This window comes from Zosterops lateralis (assembly GCF_965231275.1).
Source record: "Zosterops lateralis genome assembly, chromosome: 9".
Lineage (NCBI taxonomy): Eukaryota > Metazoa > Chordata > Aves > Passeriformes > Zosteropidae > Zosterops > Zosterops lateralis.
In genome coordinates, this window is record NC_139769.1 from 14722586 (window position 1) to 14737256 (window position 14671).

The following is a 14671-nucleotide window of genomic DNA, read 5'->3' on the forward strand; positions in this document are numbered from 1 at the left end:
TTAGCTTCTTATTTTTCAAAATCTTTGAATTTTTTTGAAAATTTTCATTAATCAAGGTGTTCAATCACAAGTGTTTTCCTCCTCATCATAATGATGACATGTAAAAATTCATCCTGGGAAAAAAAGTAGCAATCAGATTCTTTATCTAAAAAAGTACTTTGGATTTTTAAAACTAAAATACCACAGAAAAACCCATACACCTGTAAAACTAAGGGAAGACCAGCACAGTGGATGGCTTGAAGTCTAGAGCTCTGGTCCTCTGTGTCACCAGCTGGGGCTCAGCTAAACCAGGGATGGAAAGTCATTACTACCATTCCTGGTAGCCATCAAAGCCTGCTGGTGGTCTCTCTCCAATTCTTGATGGCCACATAAAATAACTTCTGTCATCAGGAATGGCACTACGTGGTGCATATTGGCAGTCTCCAGAGAGCTGTGTATCACTAAGGATTAATTTTCCCTCTCAGCTGTTGTTTCTGGCCAAATTTTGAGGCACATAAGTAGTGAACAAAACCACTGCCGCTTTCTGAAGCACAAGTTCTGGGCAAAGTGTGCCTGGAGCTTTCATCCCAGCACCTTTCCCTACTCTCCAAACCACCGCAAAGTAAAACGTCAAGCCAATTTACTTGAATAAAAAAACCCACAAAACCAAAACCCCAAAAACAACAACAACAAAAACACAACACCCCCCCCCCCGAAAAAACCCCCCCAAAAAAACCCAAACAGAAAACAAAAAACAAACAAATAAAAAAAAAACATGAAGAAAGAAATTGAGGAGAGGCAAGACCCTACAACGGGAACTCCATCAGGCCTGGCCCGGGCAGGGGCCGGGAGGAGGCTCTGCAGTGCCGAGGACACGAGCCGCTGTGCCGGGCACGGCCAGGGCCGCGGGGACACCCCTGAGGAGGCGGAGCAGGAGAGCCGCGCTCCGCAGCCCGGCCCGCAGCGTCACCGCTATCCCCTGCGGGACACCCCCCGCACCGCCCCGGCCCCGGGGTCACGGCATCGCTCTGCGGGGAGGCCCCACAGCCCACAGCGCCCACCCCGCCCCGTCCGAGCCCACCCCGTCCGGCCCGGGCCCTGCTGACCGCGGGGGGCCGGGGACAGAGCGGGGACAGAGCTGGGACAGAGCTGGGACAGAGCTGGGACAGAGCCGGGACAGAGCGGGGACAGAGCTGGGGACAGAGCCGGGACAGAGCCGGGGACAGAGCCGGGACAGAGCGGGGACAGAGCGGGGACAGAGCTGGGGACAGAGCCGGGACAGAGCGGGGACAGAGCGGGGACAGAGCCGGGACAGAGCGGGGACAGAGCGGGGACAGAGCTGGGACAGAGCGGGGACAGAGCTGGGACAGAGCCGGGACAGAGCCAGGGACAGAGCGGGGACAGAGCCGGGACAGAGCGGGGACAGAGCGGGGACAGAGCTGGGGACAGAGCTGGGACAGAGCCGGGACAGAGCGGGGACAGAGCGGGGACAGAGCTGGGGACAGAGCTGGGGACAGAGCCGGGACAGAGCGGGGACAGAGCGGGGACAGAGCTGGGGACAGAGCTGGGACAGAGCCGGGACAGAGCGGGGACAGAGCTGGGGACAGAGCGGGGACAGAGCGGGGACAGAGCTGGGGACAGAGCTGGGACAGAGCCGGGACAGAGCGGGGACAGAGCTGGGGACAGAGCCGGGACAGAGCCGGGGACAGAGCCGGGACAGAGCGGGGACAGAGCGGGGACTGAGCGGGGACAGAGCCGGGACAGAGCCAGGGACAGAGCCGGGACAGAGCCGGGACAGAGCCGGGCTGTCCCCAGGGCCCCGTGGCGGCAGGTGCGCGGTGGCGGGGTCAGAGCACCCGGCGCTGCCGCCTCCCCGGAGGGGCTCCCCCGTCCTGCGGCCCCGGCGGGGTCCCACAGGGTGTCTCATCATTCTCATCATTCCCGCTGGTGTGGGAAGGCACAGGGACAGCACACGGCCCCGGGAGCGGCACTTACCGGAGCCCCGCTGGGTAAAGGGTCCTTGCTGTCACCCTCGGCCGCGGCACCGGACAGAGGATGAGACCACCGGGCTCGGCTCCCCGAGCGGAGGGGCTGCGGCTCCCTGCCCTGCCCTGCCCTGCCCTGCCCTGCCCTGCCCTGCCCTGCCCTGCCCTGCCCTGCCCTCCCCGGTGCCCGTCCCGGGCCGGCGGCACGCAGGGACACCGCTCTACGGGAATGCCGGACCAGGTTAATCACATCCCTCCTCTCCGCACCCCTCCCTCCCCGCTGTCCCCCTCGCCCCCTCCCCCGCCACTTTTCACGGCCTTTGGAGGGGTTTTTGCGAGTTTTCGCCTCTGTTTGAATCCGCTTCTCTACCTTCCGGCCTTGAAGGCGACAAGAAAAACCCCAAAGTTGTGTTGGGAACAGTAATCTCATTTGCAAAGAAAAATGCCTGGAATGGGGAGTGATTGTAAGGCCTTTGGGCAGCAGACCCAACCGCTGGGCTGTTCAATAAAGGAGAACTGCAGCAGAACGCCAGTTGGCTCCTCCAGCACAGCTCTCCTAAATCATGATAGACAGATTGCGTGAAAAACAGGAATTCCAAAGAATTTCCTGCCCTGGGAACAGAAGTTAAGGCTATATTTAACAACATCTGAAGCTGTCAAGAATGCTTTGTGGTTGGATAACAGAGCAGAAAAATGTGAAAAATGCGGGCTACTGCTATACCAAATATGGAAATATTGTTACGTCTGGGGTCCAAATCCCATCTGGAAATACTTACAGCCAGGAAAAGAAAAGACGCCACAACAGAAGCTAAAACTCTCCTCCCTATCCCCAAATATTGAACTTCAAGGAGGCCATACAATCCAAGGGCGCCCAACCCGAGTGCGGGGCGCTGAGCCCGGGGATGCCCAGGCCGAGGGGGCTGTTCGCTGCTGCTCATCCCGTTACCGGCCCGCCGGGCACGGCCCGGTTCCCGGGGATCGCTGGGATGCCCGCTGGCACAGCAGCGGCAGCAGCACGGAGCGAACCGGGCAGGCCGGTGACCTGCGGGCCGTGTCACCGCGGGGGACAGCCGCGGGCCCTCAGGGCGGCCCGGGGAGCTCCCCCGCCGCTGCCCGCGCAGGTGGCGGATGGCGGGGCCGGCCCCGGTGCGAACGGCCCGTCCCGGTGACAGCCCGGTCTGGTGTGAGCGGGGCGCAGACCCCGCGGGCCGGGGAGAGGCCCCGGTTCCCCCGCACGGCCCGGCCGGGCCCGGACCCCCCGCGGCCGCGCCGGCGGTGCCGGGAGACGGGGCGGGGCGGGGCGGCCGCGGCGCGCGCCAGCCGCATTCCTGGGATGCCGCGAGCGCTGGACGCGGCCGCGGCCCGGAACGCGCGACGTCAGCGCCGCGGCGCACGCGGCGGCCCCGTGCCCTATATAAGGCGGTGGCGCCCGCCGCCGCCTCAGACCGCGCCGGCCGCGCTCCCGCTCCGGTCCCACACGGCTCGCTCTGCACCGGCGCTGGACATGGGCTCCGCGGGCACCCGGCCCGCTCTGGCCGCCGCTCTCCTCTGCCTGGCTCGCCTGGTAAGTGCCGCGGGTCCCGCCGCGGTCCGGAGAGGGAGGGAGGGAGGGCGAGGAGGCGGGTGGGTGTCTCCGCCGGCTCCCGGCGCTGACCGCACGCTCCGCTCCGCTCCGCAGGCTCTGGGCTCGCCCTGCCCCGCCGTGTGCCAGTGCCCGGCCGCCCCGCCGCAGTGCGCCCCGGGCGTGGGGCTGGTGCCCGACGGCTGCGGCTGCTGCAAGGTCTGCGCCAAGCAGCTGAACGAGGACTGCAGCCGATCGCAGCCCTGCGACCACACCAAGGGGCTGGAGTGCAACTTCGGGGCCAGCCCCGCCGCCCTGAAGGGCATCTGCAGAGGTGAGCGGCCACCCCGCGCCCCGCGCCCCCGGGGTTCGGGAACTTCGAGCCCTTGTATGGTTATGCTTTGTTGTCGGTAGCTTGGCAGAAAGGCACATGACTTCAGCAGTCTGGAATGCGATTCAGTATGTCTGGGCTCCGCTAAACGCACATAAGGAAAAGTGATTCCTGACTAAGTTATTGTTCTGGCCCCGCGTCCCCGGGGGGTTGTAGGGAGCTCCGCCGTACATTGAGTTTAACAGACCAGCAAATACCTGCGCTTAAACCAGCCATTCCCGCTGCTCACTCCCCTCTTTCCCTTCCTGTTGATTTCTGCAGCACAGTCCGAGGGAAGACCGTGTGAATATAACTCCAAAATCTACCAGAACGGCGAGAGCTTCCAGCCGAACTGTAAACACCAGTGTACGTGCATAGATGGAGCTGTGGGCTGCATCCCGCTCTGCCCGCAGGAGCTCTCTCTTCCCAACCTGGGCTGCTCCAGCCCCCGGCTGGTCAAAGTCCCCGGGCAGTGCTGCGAGGAGTGGGTCTGTGATGAAAGCAAGGATGCCCTGGAGGAGCTGGAAGGCTTTTTCAGCAAAGAGTTTGGTCTGGATGATTCCGAAGGCGAACTAACCAGGAACAATGAGCTGATTGCCATTGTGAAGGGAGGCCTGAAAATGCTACCCGGTGAGTGTGGATTTATCTGTGTGACAGTTAAGGGGAGGAGGCCAGGGGGTGGCTATATGACTCCTTAGACCTCAAGGGAAATAAATAAACGCAGTGAGAGAATATATTTAGATTAACCCTTCCTTTTCTTTTCCAGTTTTTGGATCCGAGCCACAAAGCCGAACTTTTGAGAATCCCAAATGCATTGTGCAAACAACCTCTTGGTCCCAGTGCTCAAAGACGTGTGGAACTGGCATCTCCACAAGGGTGACAAATGACAATCCTGACTGCAAGCTCATCAAAGAAACCAGGATATGTGAAGTGAGGCCATGTGGCCAGCCCAGCTACGCTTCCCTAAAGGTAAATACAGATTCTTCTGGGGTTCCTCTTCTCTCTAAGCTGCTTCAGGTAGGGGGTAAAGGCTGGAAAAGAATCTCCTGCTAATAATGTTATTGCCTTTCCTTTGCAGAAGGGAAAGAAGTGTACCAAGACAAGGAAGTCCCCCTCCCCGGTGAAGTTCACTTATGCTGGATGTTCCAGTGTGAAGAAGTACCGGCCCAAGTACTGTGGCTCCTGCGTGGATGGCAGGTGCTGCACGCCCCAGCAGACCAGAACTGTCAAGGTCAGGTTCCGCTGCGATGACGGGGAAACCTTCACCAAGAGCGTCATGATGATCCAGTCCTGCCGCTGCAGCTACAACTGCCCGCATGCAAATGAAGCCTACCCCTACTACAGACTAGTCAACGACATCCACAAATTTAGGGACTAAGGTGTCTTGGGGGTGGGATGCAAAACAGAATTTTGAAGTACCCAGCCATGGAGAAAGGACCTTTGATGGAAGTGGTGCCTTGCCCATTTGAGGGCAACATCAAGATGTTACAAGAGTGCACTGTGCAACTGGACACTAATGCAACAGAGATTTAAGCATACTTAAAGCTTCATAATACTGGAGCAACTTTACTGCTTCTTTTTGGAGCACCTTATCTAATTATATACTGTTTTCTGTTTGTAAGTGATCAGATTAATGTTTTGTTCCGGTTATGAAAACTTTTCTATCCTGTTCAGTTTAACACTATGCTTCTCCTCCTCCCTTCCATCTTCTCCCACCCTTTCCCAACTAAGTTGGAAGTTACATTCCTTCCTGAGGTGGGCACTTGTGGGGTGTTCACAGTGGCAGCTATTATGTACCAACTGTAGTTTAATGGCAAACAGAAATCAGTTGTTTTAAAGCTGAGTATTTTATTTATCAAACTGTAGCTTTTTGTTCGTTTGTTTCCTCTGAGTTTTTTTTACCCCTTCCAGGCCCTGTAATACTGGAATAAGTTGTAAATGATTTTAATTTTATATTCAATTAATTAAAAGAATTTATTTATGGAATTAATCATTTAATAAAGAAATATTTACCTAACTACTCTTAGTAGAGCATTCTGATAGGCAACAGGCTTAAATACAGCACCTGCAAGAGGTTTCTGTGAAAACTTTGAATTCTGAACAGTTTGGATTCTCTGAAAAATTAAAGCAAGTTCTACTGCAGATGCAGAAATGGAATAAATAGCCAAGTCTAATTCTTTGGATAAATGGTGTTTTGAAGGGGTTCTGCAGTCTGCAATCCCATGCTCTAGAAAGTATACATAGAAAGAGCTTCTTGGCACTGAATGCAAATCTTTGACAGACTGTAATGTTAATTAGACTGTCAGATTATTCAAACCGTCCTGGAATTTGCAACATAAGGCACTTCATTAGAATGCAGTGCATGCACAGTGATGTTGAATGTTGGGATGAAAATGGTCATCAGGTCTCACGTTTTTTGGTGGCTGCTTTTTGCAAATTAGTACATTTCTATGGCAGAGGAATGCTTCCTACAGGCTGCAGGAGGTAGTCTGCTTTCACTAAATTCAAATTAAATGAGCTTGAAGCAATGACTTTTGTTAATCCTAATAACCCAGTGATGAAAAGTAAACATACTGTTAACAAGAGAAGAATGTGAGGAATTTCAAGTACTTGTCCCATAGAGTAGAAAGCAAGGGAGCTACTCTTTTCCTCACTTCCCCTTCCCACTTTTTAAATATGCAATTACACTTCGGTTGTGGGACACAGAAGACATTTGGCTAAGCAGGGGAGCTCTCTGGCATGCAGTAAAAAAATGACATTTAAAGAAATGAACTACAGCAGGATCTCAGAAAGCCTCCAACATTGTACACTTCTGGTTAGCCTAAAGCTGTGCTACAGATAAGAATGACAGGAGACCTGCAACAGGGGATTGTTTTCTTCTCTTTGTGTGGGTATTTCTCTGTCAAAATATTCTCCCACAATCTTTAGTAAGAAAGATACTGCTCAAATAACTGATTTTGAGGTTTTAGAATTGTGAAGGAGTGTCATCCAGGAAGCAGAATTGGTTAACGGTCAATTTTTTATTAATTAGACATAAATATCTCAGTAAAATAAATAGCCAAATATCTGAGAAGCTTTTCTCTGGCAGCTAATGTTTTGTCTGAGAAATTACAGCCTTCCCTCTTTTCTGCTCAGTCAAGTTTTCTCCCTGAAGGCATTCCAAAGTTGAGTTTTGGAATTCACCACCTGGCCACCAGTCTCAGCTGTACCTAAACTTGTCTGTGCAGTGTTTGTTGACAGCAGAAGAGTAAAACGCAAGGAAGCACTTCTGCTTGGCTTCTATGTAGATCCAGCACTGAACACTTCACTACATCAGCTGCTCACTGAGAAACCACTGGGTTTACACATTGGGTTATTGTGAGGAGAGGAAGGGGATACACAGCTCCCAGACAGCCAGCAGCTGCAGGCACATTCCTCGCCATCGCCACTGTCACCCACACTTGAATGACATCCATCTTAGCTAACGTAAGTAACAGCTCCCCAGAATTCACATGTAGGTGTAACTGCTCTGTACACAGAGCCCGCGGCTGTAACACGTCATGGACACACTGCTGACTCCTGCCTAAGTGTGCCTCTGGCCAGGGCACAGGGTTTACAACCTGTGCTTTGGGCTTTCCATGTTAAGGGTGCTTCTGTATCCTGCTCACTAGAAAAACGCAGTGTTGGGAGAAGAAGGGCTGCAGAAGCAGATCAGATAAACATAAGAGTAAAATATACTAAGTTAATTTATCCTGATACAAAGAGTAAAATGAATCCCACTAAAACACCCTGCAAATCTTCCAAAGTGGGGCTGTCACATCAACTGGTCATCATCCAGATAGTCCTCTCTTCTATTTTGCATTTCACAACTGCACGGCAAAACTACTTTTACAACACTATAAAAGGAATCACTGTCATTTTTTGTGTGTAATCTTTGTATCCTCTGTTGTTCCAGCAGCATAAAAAACCCCCAAACCCTTAAGTAGTAGTTGTGGGTATTTAAAGGATTATAAGCTCAGGTTCCGTGAAGTGAAGCAGCAGGGCTTACAGGTAAAGTAATGAGCACAACTGTAATTGTATTTCTTCTCAAAAACTAAATTATCAATATCCTGCTTCCAGAGGAATACTAAGAAACGAGGAGTTAGGAACACGATAAATAATATACATGCCAAAACGCTGTGCATTTGGAGCGAATTCAAACCCTGAAACTACAGTCACCAGCACCGTGTGGAGCTCGCTGGAGCTGATCAGAGCCAGGGGAGCCCAGACACGCCAGGAGGGAGAGCGGCACTGTCCCAGCCTTCAGCGCAGGTTCCAGCACTGTCCCCTCCACAGCAGCCCTGCTGCAGCCACTCTGCCTGTCCCCCTCCTGTCTGCCCCGGCCCCTCAGCTGCTCCTTTCCCAGCCGCTGGCACTGTCCCCCGCACCGGGACGGGGCACTCGGCCGAATCCGGTGCTGCCGCCACAAGGAGCGTTTCTCACACTACAGGTTTAGGATCGAAGGAATGCGTGGCCTTGTATTCCACCCGCTTATTTACAGGGGCTTGATGGTGGTAAGCACTATAATACCAAGGTTACACTTAAAATCTTCCCTACTATTGAAGGCAACACAGTGAAGACAAAGTTTCAGCTTCCATAAGTGCTCCACGACAGGAAACACAACAAAAGCAGGAACACGCAGCCAGACTTCCATGACTGCACTAAGTCCTTGAGGGATGCTGCCAGCTTGCTCTCCTGAACCAGCAGCAGGTGGAGGAAAAGCTGATGTACTGGAAGTGGGACAACCAAGCTACTACTGAACTCTCGTGGGGCTGTGAGAATCTCTTCATGCACACATCAATTACTGCAGAGCCCGTGGCAGATCAGACCCTGGGGTGTCTGACTCTCCAGCTGACACTGTCTGGGAACAGGCCCATCTCCCTGCTACTCCTGCACAGCCACTGGGCTATGCAGGAACAGGCAGTGACCCTCTGATCAGTGGGATTGCTGCAGGAGGATTTCCAGTCCACTGAACCTGCATGAATCCCTCACACGTCTTGAGGACTGAAACAAAAAAAATTGCAGTGGGCAGTCATTCATGGTTGGAAGTCAAACCTACCTACCTACACAGAAGCACTCAAATGTGTCACACCAGAGGCTTGCTCTTGCTAGATGCCTGCCCTTCTGAGCTGATCCTGCAGAAATGCATGTGCACAATTTAGCTCACTTGTTTAATCAGTGAAACTATTTTGATTCAGGGCTCGAAGTGCTTAGCACACAGCAAGGAAAGGCTGTATAGTTTTACCAGCTGCTCTGCCTCAAACCAGTTTCTTTCATGTAGACATGTCCCCATTTTCACCTTCACAGTTTTTTTCCTGCATATTGCATAGCCACAAATAAAACAGCACACAGAAACAGGGAGGTGTCACAGTGAAAGCAGTAACATAAAACTAGCTTTGGAGGTACACAGAAATGCACTCCAATGCATAGACAATTTAAATGCATTGAACTGCAGTGAGTCTTGGTGTCTAGAAAATATAAATCTTGCAAAAAAACCCCTCTAACCAACAGAATGATACAAGCATCTGTCTATCATGTTGACCAAACACCAAGAAACTGAATAGATGGCATCCACTATGCTATGATTCTCCCCATAAAACTACACAGCTATGACTTCTATGTACACAATTTATATTGGAGAAGATCCTGAAAGACCCCAAGGCAGCATTCACATAAGCAACTTCATCTGTGTTGAAGTACAACCACTTACAGGATGGAATGTAACAACCATCCAGGAGGAAAACATTACACAATTTTTTGTAAGTTTTCTAGTCAGAAATTCAAAGGTGGGGTAAACACATTTGCCCAGATGGGAATCCAGCTGGGACATACACATTAACTACTACACCTCCTGACACATGGCAGTTTCAGCTCAGCAGCGTTTTGAGTCCACTGAAGGTCAGATCAAAAGAAGCCCAGTATTCCAGCCAAGTCAAAGGCACCAGTTTCTCTGAAACTACTCATTTCCTTCAGCATCTCAAACTAACCAGGTTTGAGAACAACTCCTACTTAGTCTATTAACTTGACAAAATCAGACATCAAGATGTCATGGCTGTAAAACAGCAGTCTATTAGGAACTTCAAACAGGAAAATGCGTTTTTCTCTACAGAGGCATGTATTTGTACTGTAGTGGAACAATGATACTAAAATCAATATGGATGCCCAAGCACAGCTGAAAGTAGAGGTTGGAAAAAAGGTCAACAAAGAGATACCACTGAGAATTTAGATCACAGAATCACAGAAATGCAAAGCTGGAAGATACAACAGGATCATCTAGTCCAACTCTGGGCCCTGTGCAGGAAAATCCATGAGTCCTACCACGTACCAGAGAGCATTGCCCATCTTGAGCCCTGTCAGGCTGGTGCTGTGAGCACTGCCCTGGGGAGCTGTTCCAGTGCCCAGCCACCCTCTGGGTGAAGAGGCTTCTCCTGATACCCAACCTGAACCTCCCCTGGCTCAGCTTTAGGCCACCCCTCGGGTGCTGTCACTGAGCAGAGATCAGGGCCTGCCGCTGCCCTTCCCCTCAGGAGGGAGTTGTGACTGCAGTGAGCTCTGCCCTCAGTCTCCTCCAGGCTGAGCAGACCCAGTGCCCTCAGCTGCTCCTCACACAGCTTCCCCTCAAGGCCCTTCACCATCTTTGTTTCCCTCCTTTGGACATTCTCTAATAGTTTAATGTCTTTAAATGTCTTTCTTGCATTGTGGCAGCCAAACCTGCCCCCAGCACTTGAGGTGAGGCCACCCCAGAGCAGAGGGGACAATCCTCTCCCCTGCCCGGCTGGCCATGCTGGGCCTGATGTCCCCAGGACGTGATTGCCCCTGCTGGCTGTATGAAAGTGATGGGGACTCTTTGACAAGTTTTTAATGCCACCCATCCGTTCTTCTTTGTTAGTATCTATATCTCATCCACTGACTTAATGTTTACCCCACTTTAGCCAGCTCTACTCCCTTCTGACACTCTTGGCAAAACAGGCAAGTTCTGGAGCTACAATACAGACCCAGAAGAGAACCCAGAAGCAAGGAATGGAAAGGCAAAAGCAGCTTTCACAGTCGTTTCTTCCTTCCCCTTGAGGCAGAACAGGGATGATGGGAAGAAAGTGGCAATGCAATTTTAAAAACACTTTTGCTTTTCCACCAGCTGAAATGATGCAGGAACCAGCCAGCTCGCAGTGCAGTCATTTATTCTCTAAAAAAAGACTCCCTCTCCCTTCTCATTTCTATTCTTCCTTCTCTAGCAGATTATTTTGACCTCATTCTGATTTGTCATGCAACCACATGAACAGCTGTACTGATGCAGCTGATACGAAAAGAAGTCTCATGCAAATGTATTAGATAAATACAAGGACTATTGTGACAGTCAATTAAAAAGGAATCAAATCCACCATTTCTATCGCGAGTTCACAAAGACTTTCCCTTACCCCATAGGCAGGCAGAGCTCTAGTGGCTTTCCATATTTTATCACCCTATTGATTTTTCCTGCCAAAAAGCCTACTATAGGAAGATATCCTAGAAATGCTTTTCTGCAGGAAAAGTTAGTGGTGGTGAAATCAGGGCAGACCAGAGAACTTCGCTTCCAAAGCAACAACAAAAAAGCTACAATGCACAGGACTAGTGAGGGAAAGAAGCTCTCACAACAAAAACATCACTAGAGCAAAGTCACTGTACTATGGGTCTCTGAGAGCTGCTGGGGCACAGTGAGAATATACTTCTGTTACCAAATCACAGACAGACAGTAGAACAACTATGCCTCTTTTTACCTGGTTTTACATGTCATTTGTAACTTCCCTTTCAGTTTCAGTATTTCTTTTGAGTTATTTTTGCTGCCATTTCTTGTTTTGCATACATGTGACTTCTTTCCATTTCACCACAGATTTCCAGCAAATAAAACCATATGCACTACCATAGCAACATTTTAATACAAACACAGTGTAATCTTTGTTCACTGAAGTACACAGTTCATTTCTTTTTCTCTTATTAACAGAACCTGCATCTGCATACAGTTTAACTGAATGTCATAGCAACAACATAAACATCAATTCAAGATATTTTTTCCTTTGGAGGGCAGAAGAATAAATGTTTTCAGGAAAAGAGTGTGGGACTTCAAGCAGAATGAAATGTTTGTGACTAAACTGGGCCTTAAGTTACATCATCACAGCTGTATATTTACACTTGGAAAGCCTGCTCTTGCACGGTGCTATACATTCTCAGCTCCTACAGATGTCAACAGAGAACAGCCATATCTGGCAGGGCAAGGACTGAATCCCAGCTATGCTGATACACAACACGTAGCGGGGACTTGATATCAGCACTCCCATGAACTTAGAAATCCATGAACTGCTTCAGACTAGAGCCCACTTTCTACATTGAGTTTTCCTCTAATGCAGAGTAAAACTCTATTGTTGACTGGAGTAACAAAAACTGGTCCAGCATGCCTCCAAGGACCAATGCCAGCCACACATTCTGTGGCATGACCCTCTTTTCCTCTATGGATCAACAATTCCTAATGCCAAGATAAATGCAGCAAAACTTAGAATTCGAATGTGTTCATTGAAAACTGAGCTGTTACACTGACAGGGGATACAACGCTGTTTACCCATGACAACTCAATTATGCCTCATACCCCCAGGAAGTTGGACAAAAAAGGAAAAGAACCAATTTCTCTCCCATGGCTGACTCAGTTCTACCTCCCAGCTAATGCTGTGTGCTTAGCTATGCTCTATTTTTGTCCTTTAAGGTTTGTGAAAGGGATGACATCATTAAGAAGTAGTGTGTTCATTCAAGACAAGAGCCTTTACTCTTTGTAAGTTGATAGTCCTTCAGCTCAAGCACGCTGAAAAGTCTAAACATTAAAAGAAATGCTGTAACAACACTACACAGAAATAGCTTGTTCCTTCTGTGACAAATAGTTTATAGAGGAAAATAAATGGGTAAGCATAGTAGGCATAAAACCAAGCACTCAATGCAAGCTGGTGTTGAATGATGAAGATTAAAACAACATCACACAGTTCTCATTCACAGACATGATCTGTTCTGAATCAAGGCACAGTCCTGTAGGGATCTGTGTGTAATATGACTACAATAGTATGTTTTCAAAATGGACAGAACTGAAGCCTTCTAGACAGCCTCAGCTCCATGTCTTAGATTTCTAATTCTTGACCAGAAATTTTAAAAATACAGAAGATGCTTTTTCTCTCTTCAGTTTATTACAAGGTGCCTGTTCTAGATTAAGTCACTCAGAAAGAAATTAAGAACTTTCCTTAACTGCCTATGAAAGTGTTAAAAAACCATCTGCCTAGCACAACAGTGCATAAACCCAGATTAAATCAGTAACTTCATTACTATGAAGAATTACCACTACTATGAAGAATTTTGATTTCTTATTAAAAATTGAAAAAACTTAGGAAAACTGAATAAAATATTTGAATTGCATTTTGGTTTGTACTTGATTGATCACCTCTTTTCAAACTAGTGTAACTGCAAAAACAGGTAAGTAGTAATCTAGGAATAAATAGCAAATGCTACCTTTTACTCTCAGTTTGACTGAGCTCTGGGAGATTATTCCCAGCTTTGTCTGGGAAATTTCAGTTCTAGTAACCACCACAGGAATGCTCCTTAATATTTTTTTAAAGCCTTCTTTAAGGTAAATCTGAAGGACAATTTTAACAGCATTGTCATTTTAAAAGAAATGTGTTTGATTCACAATGAAGCTTAAAGTAAATTTATATAAGAAAAAAACCCCACAGGCAAACCCTTTCCTACAATTAATGAAAACCCCCAAGAGCAAAGGAAAGTAATGCAAATCACAAATCTGTGCTCCTCAGCCAAAGACTAATCACACACACATGCAGATCAACACTACTATTTGCAGCACTCATTTTTGCTGTGCTCTGAATCAAACAGAAATGCCATGCTTTTACTCCAGATGAAACATTTTCTGGCAAATGAACTGTGGCAGTTTTGCTATTCAGCTCTTTTATTGGTATTACTGAGTTTGAGACTGGTCTACAGTAATTTGTGGCTACCAAGTCAGTGTGCAGCAATCACTGATTAGGGAAAGCTTATTCACTTTCACTGAACTGAAAAAATACGAAAGCAGCACCTATAGTTAGGAATCCTAGTCCTTTAAAAAGGGTTAAAAAAACAAATGTTGAAACAAGAGGTGGGCAGAGGACCAACAATGACTAAGAAAGAAAATAGAGCACAGGTGGCTACTGCCAGGCAAGAAGAAAAACTTTCCTGTTTCACCAGAGGTTGCAAAACACACAAGAGAAAGGACACATGATACCACTGGGAGAAAGAAGTAGTATGTGACTACAAAGGTCTGACACTCTGGCCGAACTTCAGTAGTGAGCTGTCATGGCAAACAACTTTCTAACTCCCATCTCTTCACAAGGAAAAAAAAAACCCTTCTAAAACTTTGAATATCTCAAAAATCCTCCCCAATGCGGCATGACTGGTGAGGACTCATCTGCCTGCTGCCCTGAATCCCAGACTCAGGGTCCTGAAGCCTAAACCCTCCTGTGCTGCTCCCACAGCCTTCTGGTACTTTCTTAAGTTCCTTCACTGCCTTCTGGTGTTTCTACCTGCAACATCAGCACTGGCAGAAGAACACTTACGACTGAAATACCACCTTCGTGGCAATTTAGCACACACCCCAGGCCACCAACACACAAAGATGCTTGTCTCAAGCAGGAGACAGAGGCTGGGAACTCAGGCAGCAGCAACCTCAGAGAGCTGTTTAGAGTGATTATGCCCTGAAGA

The 14671-nt window shown here is 49.1% G+C and overlaps 1 protein-coding gene across 2 annotated transcripts; it reads left to right on the plus strand.

Annotated features, from left to right (window-relative positions):
- The first annotated feature begins 3431 nt into the window (after positions 1-3431).
- CCN1 (cellular communication network factor 1) lies at positions 3432-6053 on the plus strand. Of its 2 annotated transcripts, XM_083867089.1 has the most exons (5): positions 3432-3528; positions 3643-3859; positions 4178-4525; positions 4662-4864; positions 4974-6050. In XM_083867089.1, exons 1-5 carry the CDS (start codon positions 3469-3471, stop codon positions 5271-5273), a joined length of 1128 nt encoding a protein of 375 aa, XP_083723215.1. In that variant the 5' UTR covers positions 3432-3468; the 3' UTR covers positions 5274-6050. The 2 variants fall into 2 exon arrangements, with proteins under 2 accessions (XP_083723215.1, XP_083723214.1); XM_083867088.1 differs by having other exon boundaries at positions 3432-3859; positions 4974-6053.
- Positions 6054-14671: the final 8618 nt, after the last annotated feature.